This window comes from Myxine glutinosa, chromosome 4 (genome assembly GCF_964187855.1).
Source record: "Myxine glutinosa chromosome 4, kmMyxGlut1.1, whole genome shotgun sequence".
In the NCBI taxonomy this organism is placed as follows: domain Eukaryota; kingdom Metazoa; phylum Chordata; class Myxini; order Myxiniformes; family Myxinidae; genus Myxine; species Myxine glutinosa.
In genome coordinates, this window is record NC_136264.1 from 109,560,756 (window position 1) to 109,584,377 (window position 23,622).

The 23,622-nt window shown below is 40.3% G+C and overlaps 1 protein-coding gene across 2 annotated transcripts in view; it reads right to left on the reverse strand.

Moving 5' to 3' along the window:
* Positions 1-268: 268 nt before the first annotated feature.
* Positions 269-23,622, reverse strand: part of LOC137425069 (uncharacterized) — a 79,530-nt gene continuing 56,176 nt past the window's right edge. The window contains exons 4-9 of one of the 2 annotated variants that reach the window (XR_013623132.1): positions 18,335-18,385; positions 18,094-18,195; positions 14,333-14,357; positions 13,721-13,803; positions 1,847-4,596; positions 269-1,761 (exon numbers count right to left, since the gene is read on the reverse strand). Coding sequence is in view for 1 of the 2 variants with exons in the window: in XM_068113082.2 (XP_067969183.2) it covers positions 4,508-4,596; positions 13,721-13,803; positions 14,333-14,357; positions 18,094-18,195; positions 18,335-18,385 (350 nt within the window). In the remaining variant the exon portion in view is untranslated. Of the gene's footprint in view, positions 4,597-13,720; positions 13,804-14,332; positions 14,358-18,093; positions 18,196-18,334; positions 18,386-23,622 lie in introns of both variants that reach the window. The other variant, XM_068113082.2, reaches the window with a different exon arrangement.

The following is a 23,622-nucleotide window of genomic DNA, read 5'->3' on the forward strand; positions in this document are numbered from 1 at the left end:
TCATTGATAACCCCCTGCCCTTCCTGCCAAAATAAGCAATAGGCAATGAAACTTATCTGGTGGCTGATGGGGACATGTAGCATTGGGATTATCATGTATGGGTTACTTGTGAATGTCCGCAGCTATAGAGGAACCCAGGTCGAGTTTGAAACAGCCTTATGCCAGAATCCCTTGTGTCGCATTTCTTGGTTGCCTTTTTTGGCTGGAGGGCAGGAGGTCATCTATTAATTAATTTTATCATGCAATGAATGACATGTGCAATATCGGCTCTCAATAGATCGACTTTCATAAATCATTTAATTCATTTGCAATTGGTCACTGGCTTTGACATCAATACAAATTTTTATTACGGACCCTAGGCATAAAAAGCTACAGTACATATATCAAACGAACAATTTCAAATAGTGCACTTTGCCACCATTCGATCATTTTCATCGCATCAAATATGGCAATAAATGCAAATTGTTGCTCCCACCTTGCCAGCCTGACGACATAATTTGCATTTTTTCCCCCTCCATCCCTACTCCGTTTAAAATCCCGTGCGGGCAAGTGCAATTTACTAGTTATTCACAACAAAGTGATACATTCTTTCTTTACAAAATGCAGGGAATTGGAAATGGAATAACAGAGAGAACTGAATGGAACAGAGATTTATGCTGTTGGTGTTTCCCCCTTTCCCCTTTTGTTCCCTTCCATTCTGCTCTTGCTCTTCCACAAGCCTCAAACATGTATACAAAAAAAGCCTTAACAACATGCAGGTGATAAATGTTGGGCAAAAGAAGTGCAGTTTTATTCAGACAAAATGATCCAAGTATCCATAACATGATGATTTGAGCAGAAGTACTAAAACATGGCACCAATGAATCCATCAGGATCTGTGACACTGTTGGCTCTGCTCACTAGGAGTGTCAAAGCCCAACACAGATATGGCTGGATATTTGTACAACACTGTGTATGATAAAGTTGATAATGAGGGAGGCATAAGACATCACATTGCTGGAAAACCATTCATTCTCCATAAAATTACAAGCTGCCACCCGACATATCAGACATTCATGAACTTCAGTTGAAGGAGAATTAAGAGTAACTCATTTTTGAGTGAGCAGGCAAGCACTAATCTCAATAGTATGTCCCCTACCACAGTGAGTTATTAAGATATTTAATATGCATGTCCAAAAGTTAAACATTTTAAAATCTACTGTATTTTTGCAGAAATTCAGGTGATGACACTAGTATATGCTCCTTGGTCCAGGATGCCCACTTTCACATTGATGCATGATGCCAACATTTGTGAGTACGGCAGTTAATATGTCCGCTTATCATCCCTAAAATCATCCATTGTATGTGAGGCAATGCCCCTTCCTGTCAGTTGTTTCACAATATATGTGAAATATTGTTCATCTGCAATACTTTGTGTGCAGCATTTCTCAAAACAAACCACTTTGATGTTTCACCATGTTTTGCTAAACTATGCAAGTTACTATAGTTTCAACTTTTAATGTCCCACTCTGCTCCCAAAGACCTACCATCTTCCAGTTTATTTAAATTCCGGATTTCTCATTTACAGCCTTTCCTTACATTGCCTTTGAAATAACTACAGAACACCTTAAACAAAAAAAATATACTTAGGCCAAAAGATATGCCTTCCCAGTTCTTGTTGAAATAACTACAGAACATATTGAAGAAAGAAAAAATAACAAAAATAATACTTTAGCCAAAATATATGCCTTTCCAGTTCTCATTGAAATAACAACAGAACACCTTAACCAAAGAAAAAAATAGCAAAAATAATACTTAGGCCAAAATATATGCCTTTCCAGTTCTCGTTGAAATAACTACAGAACACCTTAACCAAAGGAAAAAATAACAAAAATAATACTTAGGCAAAAAGATATGCCATAGATAAGGTACACGATTGTTCCGCTGTGAGATTTCATTTGAGGAGTAGCAGGAGGAGTATCAAGGAGCAGGAAGTGGGATGTGGGTTGATTTACATAATTTAATCTTTAAGTCTTAAATAGCAAGAAAAGAGTAATTTCTCTCCAAAAATACAGTTTGCAAGCCTTCGTCCATAGGTTAATGGAGTACTGCTCTACACTATGCTCTGGCACCCCAGCATCACCTCTGTTTCCTGGATTCTGTGGAATCTAAAGCTCTCAAAATTATTGAATCTCCCTTGATGAGGCCAAAGGTCTTAGTCTGTTTCTGTCATTTTGCATCTCTTTTTTTTCTACCATCTATTCTCTGATATTGCTCCCACTTCTGACCTTCCCTATCTACTTCAGGATTCACGTATTTTTACAGTAAACCCCTCCTGGTCAGGTTTCCCAAATCAAGGCTAACTGCACACTTCAAATTTTTTATTCCTCACTTCTCATATCTATGGAAGCACCTTACAAAGATTGTTCTGTCTCACTCTTCCCACAAAGACTTCCAGCAAGCAATGCACCACCATCTCTTGTCATACGCAGCTCTGACCCCATATATATTTGTTACTCCCCATTAACCTTTTCTAATCCAACTATCTTACTTGCTAGTTTCAGTGTTTCCTCCCTCCTCTCTTATGTATTTTCCTATTCTTTGTTGACGTTTGTTCCTGTTGACGTTTGTCCCACTGTCAGCTCTATAACCTATACAATGCTCTTCCATGAGACTCGCTCCTGTGAAAACGAAAAAGACAGATTGAAGGAACAAGCACGAGGAAATCTGTGCATTACAAGCGGAAATGAGTTTTAAAATAAGAGAGTAGGCAAGAATAGGAGTTGGGGCGAAGGGGAAGCATCATGATTAGTAGTTGGAAACTTGTGGAGTGTGCTCATTCACAATTTGGTTCTTTACAGTCCACTTTACAGCTCATCTGTGTCAAGTTTCTCAATATTTAAGTATTGCTCAAAAGTAAAGTTATACTTGTTTTTATCCTTTGCCAATAAAAATGGTGTCAAAGAAAAATTCCAAAAACTCAACCTAATATATTGTGCCTTGAAATGAAAACAAAATCTGCAATATAAATGAGATTTTTAATGAAAAAATATTGGAAAGTAAATCAGACAAAGGACATTAAAAAGGAATAGGGATAACAGGATAACCTAGAGGTATGCACACTCGCCTCTCCAGATAACATACCTACAGTTCTCTAACATTGGCAAATATATTTGGCAACGATCGGAACGTTTGCAAGTGGATTTCCAGCGTTGGTCCAAGGTTAGCAATATGGTGTAAAATCTCCTTCGATTTGCCAACGTTGGTCCAACAGTGTGCCACCATCTGTGTGTTAGCTGGGTCTGAGCTGTCTAGTCTGGGCTTGAATCTCTACCCAGCTGTAAAATGTCAATCTGATGTTTCACATGCATTGACAATGTGTGCACCATCTATTAGATGGATGTTAGGCTATGGGACCCTTCTCTGGAAGTACTGTCTGTTGGTGGACATAAAAAAAACACCACGGTGTCCTTCGCAATGGCCAAATTCCAAATTACTGTCCTAACCTTAGTCAAAGGTCAGGCCTATAGCCAGCCGGTTTGTGAAAGACCTCGGCCAAGCCTCCCCGGCCAACCCTACAATAATGTAGGAATAATCGTGGCCCAAGGTAAAGAGGAAGAATAAATAAATAGTTCATAAAAAATAATATTTGAGAAAATATGAGGCTTCAAACAAACACCCTTTGCTTTTTTTTATAGATTGCACATGGAATAATTTCTAAGAATTTTGAATTTTTGCTATATATTTGTTTTGTAACATGAAACAGTTAAAAAACAAAATAGTAATCAGGGAGTGAGATTTTCAATCCCTATTTTTACATGTGGTTCCATTTGGAGTTATTAAAAGGACACTGATTAAAGGTTATAAAATGTTATTTCTTGGTGAAAGGAAACCATTGGAGAGAAAAATAAAAAGGTCTAAAAGTCAAAGGAAAGTCCTTACAATAAAGGCAAAAAAAAGGAAATGTTTGTTTGAAGAATCAGTGAATGGACAAGGAATATCAAATGTACAAAAGTTTAAAAGAGAAACACAAATGTTCACATAATTCCACCTGAGAATCGACTATAAAAGCTTCAATGTTTAAAACCTTTAAAAATATTTGGCGCCTGAGTCGTGAAGCAGAGTGGTGAAAGGTGAGTGATTGATGCAATGAATGCTGTTTACTTTCCCCTATCAATAACAAAGAAATTCCAATGAATATGAGGTTTAGTGCAGCTTTATTTATCTCAAATTAATCTTATTCTCTCAAATCTCAAATATTTCTCAAAAATATTCTCAAATATGTATTTATCCACTATTCATCTTTAGTTAGTTGGCTCGGCATCATGCATCGAACTTTTGGGCAGTGTATATAACTCCATGAGCCACTGTCTTCTCTGTACAAGGGCCACATATTTGCATGATTTCTTAAGAAGTTTTAAGGCAGTGCCTAAGTTTGAGTAGAAAAACAACACTTTGAGACCCTGTTATAATATTATATACTCCAGACCCTGTTATATACTCCAGACTGAGTTCAGCTTTACATTCCTCAATTCTCAAGTAGCTGCAGCCTGGACAAGGAGTTGACAAGCATGTGGTCTTCCTCAACACACAATTCTTCTTCTTCATGGCCAATGACTGTGAATATACAGAATAGAGGGGGTAAAAGGAGGATTAATTGCGTTCATCATGACAAACCTAACGATTATTTAAAATTATTCGAAAGAGACATTGATATTTTAAATACGAGAGGATATACCCATCAAGCACAGGTGATGGGATGGTATGCGCCAGATAACAACAATAACTGCAATCCAGTTATGAATAGGATGAATGGAGACAACAACAACAACAATAATCCAATGGTGGTTGAGCATGCAGCCTCGTCCACTGGAATGCTGTGACATCATCTGGCATGGTGAATGCCTTGAGAGAGTTTACATTCGACTGGACAGAGTGGAATAAAAGAAGGAGTTGGAAGTAAATTTAGATACCGAAACCAGAATTTTAAGACATTCTTCATTTTATCTTTGAAGTTTTGGGATGACACCTGATGCGCTGAGAGACAAGAAACATGACAAGCAAAGAAAAGGGACAAGCACTACCATTTTATTTATATTGCTACATTGGTAGTTGTGATTGGCGATTATTACCATCTGGATATGCTCACTGGTAAGTTCAAGGAAAGGGGAGACATTTGGACAATGTATTCATTTTCATAATTGCTTGAGAATATAGAAAACCTTTTAAAATTAATTTTGTTATTACCCTCGCCTGACGAGACGGTATTGCATTTGAGTCCGTTTAAGAATTGGCCAAAAAAAAAATTTTTTTTGCAAGTATGTTGCTCACTCCGTCCGATTTGTGTGTATGTTTGTGTTTGTTTGTCTGTCTGTCCGCTCACTTATACTTGCCTACAGGTCACAATTTTAAACCGATCTTCACAAAACTTTACCAAACGGTAGAGTTCGTGGTCCGACAAAATCCTATATATTTTTGGGGTCAAAAGGTCAACATAGGCCAAAGGTCAACCACCTTTTTCAAATTTCTAAAATCCTCAATTTTTATCCGATTGACTTGAAATTTGAATAGGTTATACATATCGGCTAACTGAATTCAACCACCATCTATTTTTGAGATCAGCATAGGCCAAAAGGTCAACATAGGCCAAAGGTCAACAACCCTTTCAAATTTCTAAAATCCTAAATTTTCATCCGATTGACTTGAAATTTGAATAGAATTTACATATCGGCGAACTGAATTCAACCACCAACTATTTTTGGGATCAACCTAGGCCAAAAGGTCAACATAGGCCAAAGGTCAACCACTTTTTTTCTAATTTCTAAAATCCTCAATTTTTATCCGATTGACTTGAAATTTGAATAGGTTATACATATTGGCTAACTGAATTCAACCACCAACTATTTTTGAGATCAGCATAGGCCAAAAGGTCAACATAGGCCAAAGGTCAACAACCATTTCAAATTTCTAAAATCCTCAATTTTCATCCGATTGACTTGAAATTTGAATAGGATTTACATATTGGCTTATTGAATTCAACCACCAACTATTTTTGAGATCAGCGTGGGCCAAAAGGTCAACGTTGGCCAAAGGTCAACCGCTTTTTTCAAATTTCTAAAAGCTTCAATTTTCATCCGATTGAATTGAAATTTGAATAGGATTTTCATATCAGCCAACTGAATTCAAACACCAACTATTTTTGAGGTTAAAAGGATGCTCTACTGAGTGCCATTCCACTTTGTTCTGTTTTGCCAACTGTCGCTCTATGAGTGATTTTTCATTTGTGTGTTTGTCTGTCTGTCTGATTGTCTGTTTGTCCGCACAGAATAAATATGATTTTCTCTGCAACCGTTGGTCCAATTGACAGTAAATTTTCACCATAGGTGCACCTCCTCCTGTATAATTTTTTATGATAATTATGACGTCATAGGTCACGTGGTTCGGCCGCCATCTTGAAAAAATCGAAAACATTTTCACCTCTATATTTCCAAAAGCGCTGAATAGAAAAGATTTACACATGGCTCATTATAAAGAACTCTCCATGGGGAATAAAATATGTTAATGATGATGTCGTAGGTGCCTCCTTTATGACGTCATAATTTGACAAGTGCAAAACTTCATCCGATCAAGATGAAATTTCTTGAGCATAATCTAGGAATAAATTAGTGGAGAAAAAATAATAATGATGACGTCATCTGTCACGTGGATCGGCCGCAATATTTGTTTTAACACAAAAGCCTTAAAAACCACTGAAAATACATCCTGGCGAGGGTTTGTAATCTCTGATGGCTCTTTCTTGTTTTGTTAATGAAATAACTGGATGCTGGGCATTCAGTCACTTCATCCAATTTTAACACTGACTAACCTAAATTCCCACAGCTCACCCTAATGCTCTGCCCTTTTCTGTAATAACTGATCAGGCAAATTAGTTACATGACATCACAGCCCACACTCGAGAGGAGCAAGGATTCTGTTTACTGACCCAATATTTATCCATATCGGCAACAAAGCATCTGGCAGAATGGCTTAAAGGTGCGTACACTTGCCTCAAATCTGTCTAGCCTGGGTTTGAATCTTGGTCCAGCTATAAACTGTCATCCCGGTGTCACATAAATGTGGATGGATGTTAAACTGGTTGTCCTGTCATCCAGCATGGGTTGGTGTATGTTATAATTCCTATGGTGTCCTTCACAAAATGTGGGCGAGCTATTGCCGGCACCCTTGCCAAATTCCAAATTCCTGCTCTAACCGAAAGAGGTCACTGCATCAGCGGTACAACGTGCTACATACGAATGATGAGGATGATGACTGACATGATGAAAAGAGTTTTACCAAATAAATGGAATAATTTAAAGGTCACAGTAAAAACCAATATGGATAAGTTTTTTGAGTAATGAAAAATCCTAGAGAAGAGCGAAAATATAGGAAGAACGAAAAATATCCATGGATGAGAAGTGTTGAGTTCCTATAATTTCCTGTTTTAATACAAGCGAGTGGCGGCAGTGGATAACTAACACATGTGCGCAGACAGACACACAGACACACACACACACACACACACACTTTTGCAATAGATCCAAAAATGTATAATAATTTATCTTGTGACGCAGAATCAAACAAATAATATATTTATAACAGCTCAAACAGCTTCCCCCTTCCCCTCCTTCAACATGATTAACAGTAATTTTAATCGCTTTAAAGGTTCGTTTTAAACTTACCCTGTGCATTCACAAGCCCTAGATAGTACCTGCCATCAGTGTTCAGAATCACCCAAACCAGGTATGGTGTATCCCTCCAACTCTTTTGTTGTGCAGAAGAAACCCCCAGTTTTCTCTCAGATACTTTTCCAAGTATTTATGCCTCCGCCGACGACGTCGCCAACGGCATTATGTTTTCCGGATGTCCGTCCGTGATAGGTTTTCGTTACCGCAATAACTTGAGAACGGTTGAAGGGATCTTAGTCAAACTTGTTGCAGGTATGTATAATGAGGTAAAGATTAACTGATTAGATTTTGGGTTCCCGAGGTCAAATGCCAAAGGTCAGTGGTCATGTCGGGTAAAAATTATGTTACCGCGATAACGTGTGAACCAGTGATGGGATTCTGACCAAATTTGGTACAGTTATGTAGAATGATGTAAAGATGAACTGATTAGATGTTGGGGTCAAGAGGTCAAAGGTCAAAGTCTGTAATAGGTCTATAACTTGAGAATGGCTAAAGGGATCGAATTCAAACTTGGTACAGGTATGGATAATGATGTAAAGATTAACTGATTAGATGTTGGGGGGAAAGGTCAAAGGTCAAAGTTTGTAATAGGTCTATAACTTGAGAACGGCTGAAGTTATCTAATTTAAACTTGGTACAGATATGTATAATGATGTAAAGATTAACTGATTAAATGTTTGTTTTTGTTTTTTTGTTTTTTTTTTATACAGAGTCGAGGCTCGTGAAAGAGCTAACATTTATCAAACAAACAAATCAAACAAACAAGCAAACAAAGTATATAAAAAGGGGAGCGGTCGACAAGATGGGGAGAGAAGGGGAGGAAGCACACAAACACAACATTTGAGAGCAAGGACATCGGGAGATGTTTTTGGAGGGAGAGGGCCTGGGGGAGGCAGGATAGGTATAAAACGCAAGGACACCAAGGACTTCCAGGAAAGAAGTCAAAAGTCACCTCAAAAAAGTGGATTTGGGGTGAAATTAGCGGGGGTAGAAAAGATCAAGATTTTGGATTGGGGAAGATAAGAGATGGTGGTGAACAGCCGTTTTAAAGACCTGGAGGGAGGAGTGAGATTGAAGAGAGTGAGGGAGTTTGTTCCAGAGGCGGGAGAAAAGAGGAATGAAGGAGTGAAGGTGAGCAGAGAGTCTTGATTTTGGCAGTTTAACCATAAGAGGGTTGCAGGCAGATCTTGTGCGACCTGCAGGAATATTTGGGGGACAAAGAGCCCAGAGAGAGCTGGGGGAGCAAGGCCGGAGAGGAGTCGGTAGAAGACGGAAAGACCACCAACCTGCCTGCGGTGATGAAGTGAAAGGCCCTCGGAGATAGCGTCATCGCGGGAGATTCCAATGATTCTGAACGCTTTGGTTTCAACAGCGTGAAGACGAGAGCTAGGTGTGAGGCAGGAGCACCAGCCCAGAGGGGAGAGCAGTACTCCATTGAGCTGCGGATGAAAGCCTTGTTTGTGGTGACGAGCTCAGGTGTGCCAAGGAAGGACTTCGCACGACGGAGGATGCCCAGTCGGCGACTGGCTTTGGAGGCCAGCTTGGAAATGTGGTTTTCGCAGGAAAGATCATGGCAGATAGTGAGACCCAAAAGCTTGAGTGACAGAACTTCTTGGAGAGGATTATTCAGAAAGTAGATGGGAGGGTTGTCCAGTCGGTCTTTTCGGAGAGACATCGTAAGAGTGTGAGATTTGTCAGGATTGAAAGACATGTTCCACCTGTTTGCCCAGTCTGTGATTTTGTCCAGGTCTGCAGAGAGTGAGGAGGCTGCAGACTGCCGAACTGAGGGATGAGGAATGGAGCGGCAGAGAGTGGAGTCATCAGCAAAGAGATAGAGAGGATTTTCAAGAGAGTCAGAGAGATCATTGATGAAGACCAGAAAAAGCACAGGGCCCAGAACACTGCCTTGGGGAACTCCAGCCTGAACAGGAAGAGGAGATGAGAGAAACCCATTCAGGACCACACGTTGACTACGACTAGAGAGGAAGTCCGCCAGCCATGCGTGGAGATTTCCATGGATACCAAAGGAGGGGAGTTTGGTGAGCAGAGCGGGGTGCCAGACCGTATCGAAGGCACGTGATATGTCGAGGGAGACAGCTCTAATTTCCTGTTTGGCATTGAGGACCTCCATCCATTGTTGAGACAGCAGAAGCAGCATGTCCAGAGTAGAGTGACCTGGTCTGAAACCAAATTGATGATCAGAGATCAAGCCATTGGAGAAGCAATGATGGATTCCATGACTTTGCTGATAATTGGGAGAAGGCTGATTGGTCTGTAGTTGCTAGGATCTGTTTTTGCACCTTTTTGTGCAAAGTGGTGATGTTGGCTGATTTCCAAGCAGATGGCAGTTGACCTTGAGCAAAAGAGAGGGTGAAGAGAACAGAGAGAGGGAGTGAAAGAGCGGAAGAACAGGATTTTAGGACCCGTGGGCTGATGCCGTCAGGTCCAGTTGCAGAATCAGAGTCGAGGGTTGACAGAAACTTTTCCACCTTGTCAGGAGGAAAGGACACGGAGTCCAGGAGCAGCTGGGTACGACTGGGTATGGTGGGTACAGAGAGGGATGGGTTTGGGACACAAGATTTAGAGGCAAACACAGAGTTAAGGCATTCAGCTTTTTCACATGCGGAGTCAGCTGTGTAGCCGTTTGAGGTAAGGGAGGGGATGGAGGGGGAACAAACAACAGAAACAGATTTGACCAGACGCCACCAGGATTTGGAAGAGGGAGACAGATAAGAGAGTTCGGTCTTGAGAACGGAGAGATATTATTTCCTGGCTCTCCTGAAGGTGGACACACACTTGTTTCGGGCTTTGTGAAAGGAAATGAGATTTCCTTCTGTTGGATTTGCTTTCCAGGAGACGAAGGCAATTTGTTTCTGGGCAACAGCCTCACCACAAGATTCCGTGTACCATTGTCGGGAGGAAGGGTATGACAACTGAAGACGAGATGGGATAAATCTGTGCATGAGAGAGAGCAATTTACTTTGGAAGAATTCCCAGGATGAGTTGATGTCAGAGGTGGTAGAGATGGGAGACCAGTCCAGATGATTGATGGCTGCTTGAAGACCGTGCCAGTTGGCCTGAGTGAAATGCCAGACTCGTAGACGCTGAGCAGGCTCCCTGAGAATGGTCAGAGAGATGTCCACTCAGAGAGATGTCCACAATGTTGGGGTCAAGAGGTCAAAGGCCAAAGGTCAGAGGTCATGTCAGGTAAAAATGTGATAACTTGTGAACAGCTGAAGGGATTTAAATTAATACTTGGTACAGGTATGTGTAATGATGTAAACATGAAGTGATTAAATTTTGGGGTCAAGAGGTCATAAGTTCAGAGTCATGTCAGGTAGAAATGTGATAACTTGAGAACAGCTGAATGGATTTAAATGAAACTTTGTACAAGTATTGTAATGATGTAATAATTCGGGCAGAAGCATTTCAGTCAACGTCGTGACGTCGAAGAGTGCCGTTCTAATTTTGACTTGTATTCGATACTTAGTGAGACATTTTAGGTAACAATCCTTATGACACATGCATGATAGTAGTTTATATGCCCCAAATATCGCTATTTCTCGGGGTTTCTGTGCATGCGCACCAAACATCCTGGGGGTGGATTACATCATTTTGAAAGTCCCCTATTGGAGGAAGTCCAGCACGTCATGTATATTTAATTTATATAAACATAAACTTTAAAAAACTATGTCAAATCATTGTCAAACATATGTATTCAAAAACTGGTGAAAAAACAGACAATGCAGTTACCGGTGAAAAACTTCAGGAAAGTGAAAGATACATACTCTTCGTGAAATTTCGAATTCATGGGAATGCTATTGTTTCGTTCATCAGAAATAATAAATAAACACTGGCAATTACATTGTCAACATACCTTTTGATGCCAAGCTGGAGTTTCTAATGATTTCTCAAGATTTCTAATGGAAATAAAGAATACCCTTGTAACTTACGTATGGAATCTGTAACCATTTACTGGTACTTTGTAGAGGTGTTTCGCATGTAAATTATTTTATGCTGATTTAAACTTGTTTTACTGTTTGGTTAATCTTCTGCCACAGGCTGGCAATGAATGGAATTTTCCACTGCTCGGGAACAATTTGGCCGGGCACCATGGTTCTCTGGCGCAGGTTGGTATGCGATTGACATTTTCCCATTTCAAAGAAACAAGCAGGCTGGATGCTGCGCACCTATGTGCTGGAATGAGATCAAAGGTAGACAGTCAAAACTTCGGCACAAGCTGACTTGTGGGTGGAATTTCTCATTGTCTTGATTGATGTGAAGTTTTTTTTTCAATGAGCCAAATTATTGGGTGAGTGGGAAAGCAAGCGGAGGAGCACTGAAAGGAAAATGCCACTGCTCGAGCAGCTTGGATATTATTTGACAGAATTCCAAATTATTGGATGAGCCATAATCAGCATTTTTGTACGATGTTGCTTATTAGGGGACCATAGGTACCCTTTTGAAATCGCTCGGATTATATTATTATTATTATTCTGATTCCATGAAAATTTTTTGGCGACCTACAGGTCACACCTTTCATCGTAGGAATTTGAAACTTTGACCATGTATGGGATACCATATGACTCGATGCATATCCTAAGTATGACGTCATAGGTCACGTTATGTGGCGGCCATATTGGATTTAGTGAAAATCTCAAAAATCTATCTCCTCCTCCATGTTTCGAGCTATTGAGTTGAAACTTGGCACACATATACTACACCCCAAGGCGAAGAACGCTCTTTTCTCCGATTTTTCATTTTTTGCTTAATTAGTCTACGGCGTGCCAATTAAAAAAGTGCTGACTCTGCATTTTTTAAATTTAATTAATATTGTGATGCCATGAACTTTGTATCGACCTACAGGCCAAACCGTTGGTCAGATGAACTTGATACCTTGACCAATTATAGTATGTCACTTGATTGGATGCACATCCTAATTATGACGTAATAGGTCACGTGACCTGGCGACCATATTGGATTTTTAAAAAACCTTTAAAATGCATCCCTGCCTTCATTTTTCGATCGATTGAGTTGAAACTTTGACCACTTATAGTATGGCACTCGATCGAATGAATATCCTAATTATGACGTCATAGGTCACGTGACATGGCGAGATGGAGCGGCATGGTCCCCGGATCATCACTGCCCGCAGTTTTAATTTATTATTATATTTATCATGTTATTCAAAGGAATGGTGATTATTTATTATGTTGTTTTGTTATCCACAATATTTCCACACAATGCTTGGATGAAAGACTGTCTACGTTGCTGTGCACAGATGTGGGGTGCTCTAGTTGGGAAACAGAGGATGTGGTAAACTACTAGTATGAAGCAAAATTGTGTTTTTGCAACCTCAGGCCAAGCAGCTGCAAAAATGTGGTTAATCATGTTGTTCCGTTTATCCCGGTACTACATGACTGCAATATTGAAATACATTCCTTCTTTCTTGTGCTCTTCTCTTCTTCAAGCTCTTAATTTAATTGGCGTTTACTTTATATATAAAGGTTTCCATAAGCTTAATGCAAGACTGAATCCACTAGACTATCTGATTCCTGGTACTCGTATTTAACCAACCAAGCGCTGTTGGATGAATTCCTGCTCACGGAGCTGTGGGCAGGAATGACTTATTCACCTAAGTTGTGTCGGTACACTCTTGCCATTTTTCTTTTTCTCTTTTCCCAGTGATGTTTAGCCATATGCCTTGCATTTCATAAGGTTGATAAACAATGTAATTTTCTGGAACTTTGGTTTCTTGTGTAAGCTCTTTAGGATGGAATTACAGATTGTGGTTCCTGGCAGTTACATGCTTTCAGGAATCAAACTCTTTTTTGTGCGCGCCAGTAATTTTGATGACCTTACTTCCTATGGTCATTAACTTTAAGAAATAATAAAAACATCCTTTCGTTCAGGTTTCTCTGTTTTAATTAATCCTCCATGCAATGATAACATTTGATTCAGCACTGTTTACTGTGAAGCCATGATTAGTAACAGAGTGGTGCTTTGGTGTATGTTACCATGTGGCCGAGGTGTGGGTGGGCTGTTGTAGTCAGGAAAGCCGAACACCTGCAAACTCTCAGGTGACATTACTTCTGGAGATCTGCAGAATCAAATTAGTTCAGGTTACTATTTTATATGTGGTTATGGTTACAACTGTTACTATATTTAATTTAACTTGTAATGTTAATAATAATTTGACAAAGACCATGGGAAAGTTAGATATTTAGGTTAGGAGTAGGGTAAGTTCTGTGATTAAGATTGCTTTTATGCATACTAATTTACTTAAAAAGAAGGTCGAAAAAATATCGGTGATAAATCTACAGACTATAACCTCATCTCTAAATTTCATTCTGTGCTATAGCTACGTTCACAAAATTTTAAAAACAAATGTTAAATAATAAATGAAGTACATTCCTTATAAATCATCCTTTCGACTTGCGGTATCATAATAACAGCCTGGATAAGGTCTCAGATAAATTGATAATGGACGTGTCAAGAATGCACATTATCTGCATGGATATTTCATATGTATGCATAAAGTAAAAATGGTTATGTGTGTGAGTTATCTGGGGGTTAAAGGTTGTGTGTGTGTGTGTGTGTGTGTGTGTGTGTGTGTGTTCGTGTTCTACCTTGGCATGTCAGTCATTTCACTGGCTGAAAAAAAGAAGAAACAAGTGTCATTCAAACTATTTTCGTTGTCAAAAAAGCACACATTTTCATCAATATTTTTGGCCAAAAAACACTCATCTGTAAATGTAGGAAACTCACATTTGAGGACTACAGGAAGACCTTACACTGTTAAGTCAAATTGGTTACAGATGGGTTTGATGGCAAACCTTTCGTTTTTTCAATTTCCCAGCGGGTGCCTCATCAGTTTGAGTGATCTCATCAGTTTGAGTGATCCGATCAGTTTGAAATTTATTGAGCTTGATCTACACAAAATTTTTATGGGAGAATTAATAGTCAGGTTCACTATGTTAACAAATATAATTTCGTTCAAAATTTTGGTAGATTAGCAAAACTATACATTTTTGGAATATTCAGAGCATGAGGAATCCAAAAATTAATGTTTACATTTGCGTAGACACCTTTGCGAAAATGACACTCAGGACAGTTGGATTGAAAATTAAAACCTTCAAAAATCTTATTTTCCAGAACGGCTTACTAATCAATGCGAAACTCCACACACATGATCTACTAGCTTTGGGGAATAAAGTTTTGAAACGATAAGTCATAGGTCACATGGCCTGTGAGCAATATTGGATTTTATGCAAAAACTGCACAAATGAAATTATTGTTCTTCTCTGAAAGCACTGAATGTATAAATGTGAAATTTTAACCACATGTTTGACTACCCATGGGGATATAATGTTGGAAAAAAAACCCATCACCGGTCACATGGTTTGGTTACCATATTGGATTAAAAATATATATTTTAAAAATTGTTACTCTAAAAGCGCTTACCCTATCGATGCGAAGTTTTACAAATATCATCTCACACCATTGCTGCATATAGTGTGAAAATGGTGACATCATACGTCACATTGTTTGGCAGCCATCTTGGATAGAAAAACTAACCTTATCCGAAGCAACATGAAACAAGCACCACACAACCTTGTCTCGAGAAGATCTGCAATCTCTGATTGCTCTTTCTTGTTCTTAAGTTTAATTTTAGTTTGTTGTTGACTCTCAGGCAATATCAACAATCCCGTTGAAAGGGTGGTATGTGTTCAGATGTTATCAATTACTTGATCGTATTATTATTTTGCTCCATGTTGCTGCCTTCAAGGTAGCGATTCACCTTCTCCTTCGGTGATCCCCCATTTATAACTACCCTTCTCTATTTATCTCCGCCACCGAAGATGGATGGAGGTTATGTTTTCACCCTTGTCTGTTTGTCTGTTTGTGAACAGGTTATCTCAAAAAGTTGTGGATGGATTTGGATGAAATTTGGAGAGGTTGGGTATTTGAGAAGGACGAAATTATTAGATTTAGCTGGCTACTCCTGCTTGTCCAAGTTGTGGTTATCATTGAATATTACTTGCAAAATAAAATCAATGCAAAATTATCCCTGGTGTTGGGCTAGCGGCTAGGGTGCCGGTTTAGGATCCTAGGATCCTGGGTTTGAATCCCGGTCAATCGCTGAATTAACGCCAGGGGGGTTGACTCAGCCTGTCATCCTTCCGAGGTCGGCAAATTGAAGACCAGTTCACTGGTAATTCCTTGCTTGTCGTTAAAGGCGGCAAAAAAGGGTTGGCGTCAGGAAGGGCATCCGGCCGTAAAACATTGCTTCAAAAAGGGGACCGAAAAACAACAACAACCACAGTTCCCGAAAAAGGCCAACCCCCGCTTGCGGGGAAAAATGGCCTCCAAAGGTGGTTATTACTTGCAAAATAAAAAACATTGCCTCAAACAGGGAACCATGATTGTCATGGGGCCCGCAAGTGGCGTCAGGAAGGGGATCCGGCCATAAAAACATTGCCTCAAACAGGGAACCATGATTGTGATGGGGCCCGCAAGGCTAACCCCTGCTCTAGCGGGGGGAAATGGCCTTAAAACGATCATTCATTACTTGCAAAATCGAAGATTTTTCATGTGTACTGGTCGGTTGCGTTTGTGATTCTGTCCGTTTGTTTGTTTGTCTGTTTGTCACTCGCCGACAGGTCACAATTCTAAACCGATCGTCATGAAACTTCACCAAGTTGTAGAGGTTGTCACAGTTGAAAAGCCTATTGATTTTGAAGTCAAAGGTCATTTGGAGGTCCGATTTCTAAAATCGCCATTTTTCATCCGATTCACTTGAAAATTGAACAGCATTTGTATATTGAGTCACTAAAATAGGAAACCAACTAATTTTGACGTAAGAAGGTCAAAGGTCAACTCAAGGTCAAACTTTTAAAATCGTCCATTTTCATCTGAAAAATCATCAATTTTCGCCCGATTGACTTGAAAGTTTAACAGCATTTGCAAAGTGCCTCAATAAATTGGTAAATCAACTATTTTAAGGTCAAAAGGTAAAAGGTCAACTCAAGGACAAACTTCCAAAATCATCTATTTTCATCTGAAAAATCATCACTTTTCATCTTATTAACCTGCGAATTAAACAGCAATTACGAAACGCATCACTGAATTGGGAAACCAACTATTTTTGAGGTGAAGAGGTCAAAGGTCAACTCGAGGTCAAAGTTCTAAAATCATCAATTTTCATCTGAAAATCATCACTTTTCCTCATATTGACCCGAGGTTTGATCAAGATCGTCAATTTTAATCTTGATGAAATGGACAATTTGATGGATCAATGGCATCCTTTTTTTCAAAAAGGGGACCGAAAAACAACAACAACCACAGTTCCAGAAAAAGGCCAACCCCCGCTTGCGGGGAAAAATGGCCTCTAAAGGTGGTTTTTTTTTTTAATGGCATCCTTTTTGGGGGGGGGGGGGGGGGGGGTCGGGGGTTGATTTTGAAAGTATCGTGCTCTGCATGACGTCTTCTTGTTTATCATTTTGTTTTTGGCCGTAAGTGTTTATCATAAATTATTTGTTTATATTTGAGGTGGACTCAATCACTTCCGTGGTGCAATTAGGCTATAAAGTATAATTGTAAAATTATGAAAATGTGTTTCTGCTCGACCTCATTACCTCAACCACAGAAGGTGTACAGAGGTTATGTTTTCACCCCTGTCTGTCTGTTTGTTCGTGAACAGGATATCTCAAAAGGTTGTGGGGTAATTCGGATGAAACGTGGTGACAGGTAGGGTGTGTGACAAGGTAGAATTGATTCGATTTTGGTGAAGATCCGAATCCGGATCCGGATCAGATAATTTTGTGAATTGATTTTTCAACATTGGGTGAGAGGGGAACTAAAACCAATATAGAGCACGATATCTCAAAAAGTTATGGACGGATTCGGACAAAACTTGGTGGACAGGTGGGTGTGTGTGACAAGGACGAATTGATTCGATGTTGGTGAAAATTCGAATACGGATCCGGATCCAATAATTTTTTAGTTTTTAAATGATTCTTCACCATTGAGTGAATGATAGGGCCAAAAATGATATATAGCATGATATTTCAAAAAGTTGTGGAAGTCTTGTGACAAATCCTGGTGGATAAGTTGGTTAGGTGACAAGAACAAACTGATTAGATTTTGGTTCAGGTTCGAATCCAGATCTAGCCTATCAGTGGACACAAAACATAAACTGTTTAGCCTGGCAGAGGTATGCGCTCTACCAAGTGTCGTTCTTGTTGGCATGCCATCTGAGCTCATATTTCAATGAGCTCTGCTATCAGTGTTGCAAAATCTATCCTTGAGATGTGTGGCAATGCAATTACATTGAATGATAACATTTTATTCAAAGAGAGACAGAAACATCAGTAGACAGACTCATTACCAGCTCGCCTCGCCCGTCCCTTTCTGCATGTCGTGAATAAGATGACAGGAACAGTCACCAGGATGATTATCGCCAACAGGACGACGATAATATCACGCACATCTGTATGTGGATATACATAGTATCATGAATGCTCCAGTCCACAATTCATCATAGCTTTCAACTTCACACTCATTTTGTACATTGGAAAGTTTTAAAAGTGTAATTTGAAGGGTTAGGAAGAAAATATACAATTCATTACCATGGTCGATTTTGATGTCCTGACACTTTTCTGAAAAGTCTGTGCCATTTTCTGCAAGGCAAGAGGGAAATGGGTAGATTGCCCTGTTATCCCTGTTATCAAACACATGAATATGTAGACACACACACACACACACACACACACACACACTCCATCGAAGTTAAGGGGGACATTTAAAGTTTTAAGCATAAATTGCGTAACACCATGCTTAACATCAAATTCAATGAAACCTTACAATATGTGGCATACTTTCACTTTGGTCAAATTGGTCCTGTTGTCCATAATACCTTCTCCCATGCTATTAAAAGGACACAATCTTATTATATACGTTGAAATTGAGGGAGTCAATGAAATCATGAGGGAGGGGATGTGGGAGGGTGAACAGAGATTGGGGAAGGAAATGTGCATACAGTAAAGGCAAGTGTGATGGTGGGTGATGCGAGAGGAAGAAAAAGAGATTGTGAGAAAATAAAAGCAAAGCTAGATGGTATTTATAGAATACTTACCCCATGCAGTCAACTTGGTGCGAGCCAACTCTTGTTTTTTTAAAGGTTTTTTGCTTTGATCTAAAATAGCTGCCAGACCACGTGACTGATGACTTTATAAGCTTACATTCTCCAATACAATTGTTGGGTAGATCACGCTCAATAAATTTCAAACTGATCAGACTCAGCGTTGTACTTGTCGAATTATGACGTCATACTTAAGGCAGCAATGACGCCATCGTTAGCAACACTTATTCCCCATTTGGACTTCTTTACAATGAGCCATGTTTCAATTTTTTTTCCATGGAGCAGTTTCGGAGATATAACGGTGCAAAGTTTTTCCAAGATGGCACCCGTACCACGTGACATATGACGTCATAATTATCACTAAAAAATCGATGTCACCATTTCTCACTAAAAGCTCCGATGGTGTAAAATTCGTGTCAATCAGACCAATGCCTGCTGAGAAAATTAATTTTAAAATGCAGTACATACACCACACATACGCACGTAACCGATCGCTTAACCCTGCTTTTCACTTCGAGAGCGCAGGGTAACAAAGCAAGGGCCTTGCATGCGTCATCCTGGGAATAGAGGATCAAAAGATACATTCTTTTTTTCTCTCTCTACGAGACTGAAAGTCATAAAAGAGCAAAATTAAACTGACAGTGGGTTAGTGGGGAAACAATTGCGCACAACCGGCAATGGGATAAATACAGTATCGGAGAAGAGTGGGTAGAAAACAAAGAGACCACCAACCTACCTGTAATGTGAAAGCAACAGACCAGATTGAACAGTAATGAAATGTTCTGCACTCATTGATCAGACGTCACATCTGTCGCTTGACTCCACTCACGATACCCTGATACAAGAAATGATATGGCCGCCATCTTGGTTTTCTGGTAGACCTGACACATTAAACTTGTTGGCCTCTGCTGATTATACACTGCTCGGGTTTGTGGCTGCATATTTCCATTGGTTTTGTTTGGGTCGAGTGTTATTAATGATGAGAGGCCCCGAAAAATCTAATCCTATATCGAATAATAGTAAGGTTTAATCAAGCCCATCAGAATGCACAGTATGTACATCAGTATGCACGGTAATCAAGTGTTACGTTACCGCACATTATGTAATCAAGCATTACATTATGGTATGTAAATTACTAAAACCATTCGCCGTGTTTGGGTTTATTTCCAAACAGTTTGTGATAGTTTGTGATATTGTCCAGGTCTGTACTAACAGTTTGTGATATTGACCAGGTCTGCAGAGAGTGAAGAGGCTGTTGCCTGCCGATCTGAGGGATGAGGAATGGAGCGGCCGAGAGTGGAGTCATCAGCAAAGAGATAGAGAGGATTTTCCAGAGAGTCGGAGAGATCATTGATGAAGACCAGAAAAAGCACAGGGCCCAGAACACTGCCTTGAGGAACTCCAGCATGGACAGGAAGGGGAGATGAGAGAATTCCACGCAGAGCCACACGTTGACTGCAACCAGAGAGGAATTCCGAAAGCCATGCGTGGAGATTTCCATGGATACCATAGGAGAGTTTGGTGAGCAGGGCGGGGTGTCAGACCGCATCGAAGGCACGAGATATGTCAAGGGAGACAGCTCTGATTTCCTGTTTGGCATTGAGGACCTCCATCCATTGTTGAGACAGCAGAAGCAGCATGTCCAGAGTAGAGTGACCTGGTCTCAATCCAAATTGATGATCGGAGATCAAGCCATTGAGAAGAGGAAGGATATAATATCAGAAGCAATGATGGACTCCATGACCTTGCTGATTTCACTGGTCAACAGCCAAATTGGTTCTGACTTATTTTCAACTGTTTCTAACTAATTTGGTGCCAACGAATCCGAATCTGACCTTAAAATTTCGCTATCATGTAACTTTGACGTAGTACATCATAAGTGTGGAAAAAATCTTTAGAGCATGCGAATTTCTTGATTAGTCTCAATAAGTCTATTTATTGTCACAAAAAATAATATGAACTTAAAGTTCTTATTTACATCACATAAAAAAATGTAAATCTCCAAAAATAATATGAACTTTATAATATCACAAAAATATGAACTTTAAGTTTTTATTTACATCACATAAAAAATGTAAATCTCCAAAAATAATATGAACTTTATAAAATATCACAAAAAATAATATGAACTTTAAGTGTTTATTTACATCACATTAAAAGTCCCTCTGAATTTTACTTTTGCGTTTGTAGGAGCAATCACTTTCACGTTGTAAAGTCCAACAGTAGTCGCCCATCATGTTTGGATTGAATCAGCCTTGATATCGAGTCTCCATGATGGCAATTTCCTGGTGAAACCTTTCTCCATGTTCATCACTGACATCGCCAATATTTTGTGGAAAGAAGTCCAGATGAGAATGGAAGAAATGTATCTTGAGTGACATTCGAGCACCGAGCGCCTGGTAACTCTTCAACATCTTCTCCACAAGCTCTTCATAATTTGGTGCTCAAAAATTTCCAAGGTAATTGTGAGCAAGAGTCACAAAGCTATCCCAAGCAACGCTTTCCAGCTCAGATAGTCTCGTTACAAAGTCCTGATTAGTGAGTACAAGACGAATTTAAGGACCATTGAAAACACCCGCCTTTACTTTGGCCTCAGATACAATGCCTTGGAACTTCATTAGCAACTAGTGGAAGCCAGCACCATCTTGATCCATGGCCTTCACAAAGTTCTTCATCAAACCAAGTTTCAATTGAAGTGGTGGTAAGAATACCTTCTCAGGGTCAACAAGAGGTTTGTGAATTTCAAATGAAGGGGTCAAAAGAAGTTAAATGAAGTGGTATTCCTATGGTATACTGGATCTCAAAAACTGGATGTGCTAGTGAAAATTGGATATCACAATCGAAATCTACAGGTTCATGTTGGTTAGAATCACCTGAAAATATACTAGAACCATATAAAATATACTTTTAAAATTTTGTTGACCAGTGATTATTGGGAGCAGGCTGATTGGTCTATAGTTGCAAGGATCTGTTTTTGCACATTTTGTGTAAAGCGGTAATGTTGGCTAATTGCCAAGCAGATGGTGGATGACCTTGAGCAAAAGAGAGGGTGAAGAGAACAGAGAGAGGGTGAGATAGAGCAGCAGAGCATGATTTTAGGACCCGTGGGCTGATGCCATCTGGTCCAGTTACAGACTCAGAGTCGAGGTTTGACAGAAACTTCTCCACCTTGTCAGGAGCGAAGGATACAGAGTCCAGGATCAGCTGGGTTCGACTGGGTAAGGTGGGTACAGAGAGTGATGGGTTTAGGACACAATATTTTGAGACAAACAGAGTTGAGGCATTCAGCTTTTTCATGTGTGGAGTCAGCTGTGTAGTCATTTGAGGTAAAGGAGGGGATGGAAGGGGAACAAACACCAGAAACAGATTTGACCAGAAGCCACCAGGATTTGGATGAGGGAGACAGGGTTGAGAGTTCAGTCTTAAGATTAGAGAGATATTGTTTCCTTCCTCTCCTCGGTGTAGACCCACACTTGTTCCGAGCTCTGTGAAAGGAACTGAGATTGCCTTCCGTTGGATTGCCTTCCATGAGGCAAAGGCAAGTTGTTTCAGGGCAACTGCCTCACCACAAGATTAAGTGTATCCTGGACGGGAGGAAGGGTAAGACAACTGAAGACGAGATGGGACAAATCTGTGCATGAGAGAGAGAGAGCAATTTACTTTGGAATAATTCCCAGGAAGAGTTGATGTCAGAGGCAGTAGAAATGGCAGACCAGTCCAGATGATTGATGGGTACTTGAAGACCATGCCAGTCGGCCTGAGTGAAATGCCAGACTCGTCGACGCTAAGGAGGCTCTCTGAGAATGGCCAGAGGGATGTCCACTTTGTAAAGGTAATGATCAGATGAACCGATTGGAGCAGAAGAAGACAACAGACATATTCAGCGAAGTTAGTCATAACCATGTCTAGAAGACTTGATGTACCATTGACTGAGATCCGGGTCGGGAAATTGACAGATTGTGCCAGTCCCAATGAGTCGCAGAAGTCCTTTGCTGAGGTGCCCTGGCTGGAGCGAGAGGTATCCTCACCAAGCCAGCTGGCATGATGACCGTTGAAGTCACCACGTATGAGGAAGAGAGATTTGGGATGAGTGGACAGAAGTTGGTCCATGTTGACAGACAGGGAGATGTACATGGAGCAATCAGTGTTTGGTGGACGGTACAGCACACATATGAACAAAAGGTGGGAGCGAAGGGGAAGCCATAGCCAGAGGTACTCCTGGGGGAAGGGGGGAGGGTGTTGGAGAGAGGGCAGTGCATGGAGATTGAGGAAGAGAGTTTTTCATAAAGATAGCAACCCCACCATCAGGACGAGGCCCAGGTCTATCATACTGGAGGACGGAGTAACCAGGGAGAGAAATTAAGGAATCAGACATCTTGAAGGAGGAAAGTTTCTGTTAAGCAGATTAAGTCTGGTTTGTCTGAAGCAACCTGTATGGAGAGATCGGTCAGGTTTGAGCGAAGGCCACGGATGTTTGAGGTCCATACCGTTAAGGAAGAGGGAGGGAGAGCATCAGATACAGGACAAGGGAGGGGAGGGTAGGGAAAGATGAGGGAGGAGAGGGGGAGGTGGGGAGAGCTGTTCACAGTGTGTCAGATATAGCAGGAGATGAGGAGGACAAAAGTTTTGATGGTGATGGGATGAGGCACAGTGAGAAGTTGTTGGAGGAGCAGCAGAGTGAAGTATGAGGTTGTAAGAAGTTGGGAGAATGTGGATGTATGAGTTAGAAGGGAGAGGAAGTGGGGAGGAGGCAGCTTTGTGGAGGAGTTAAGAGAC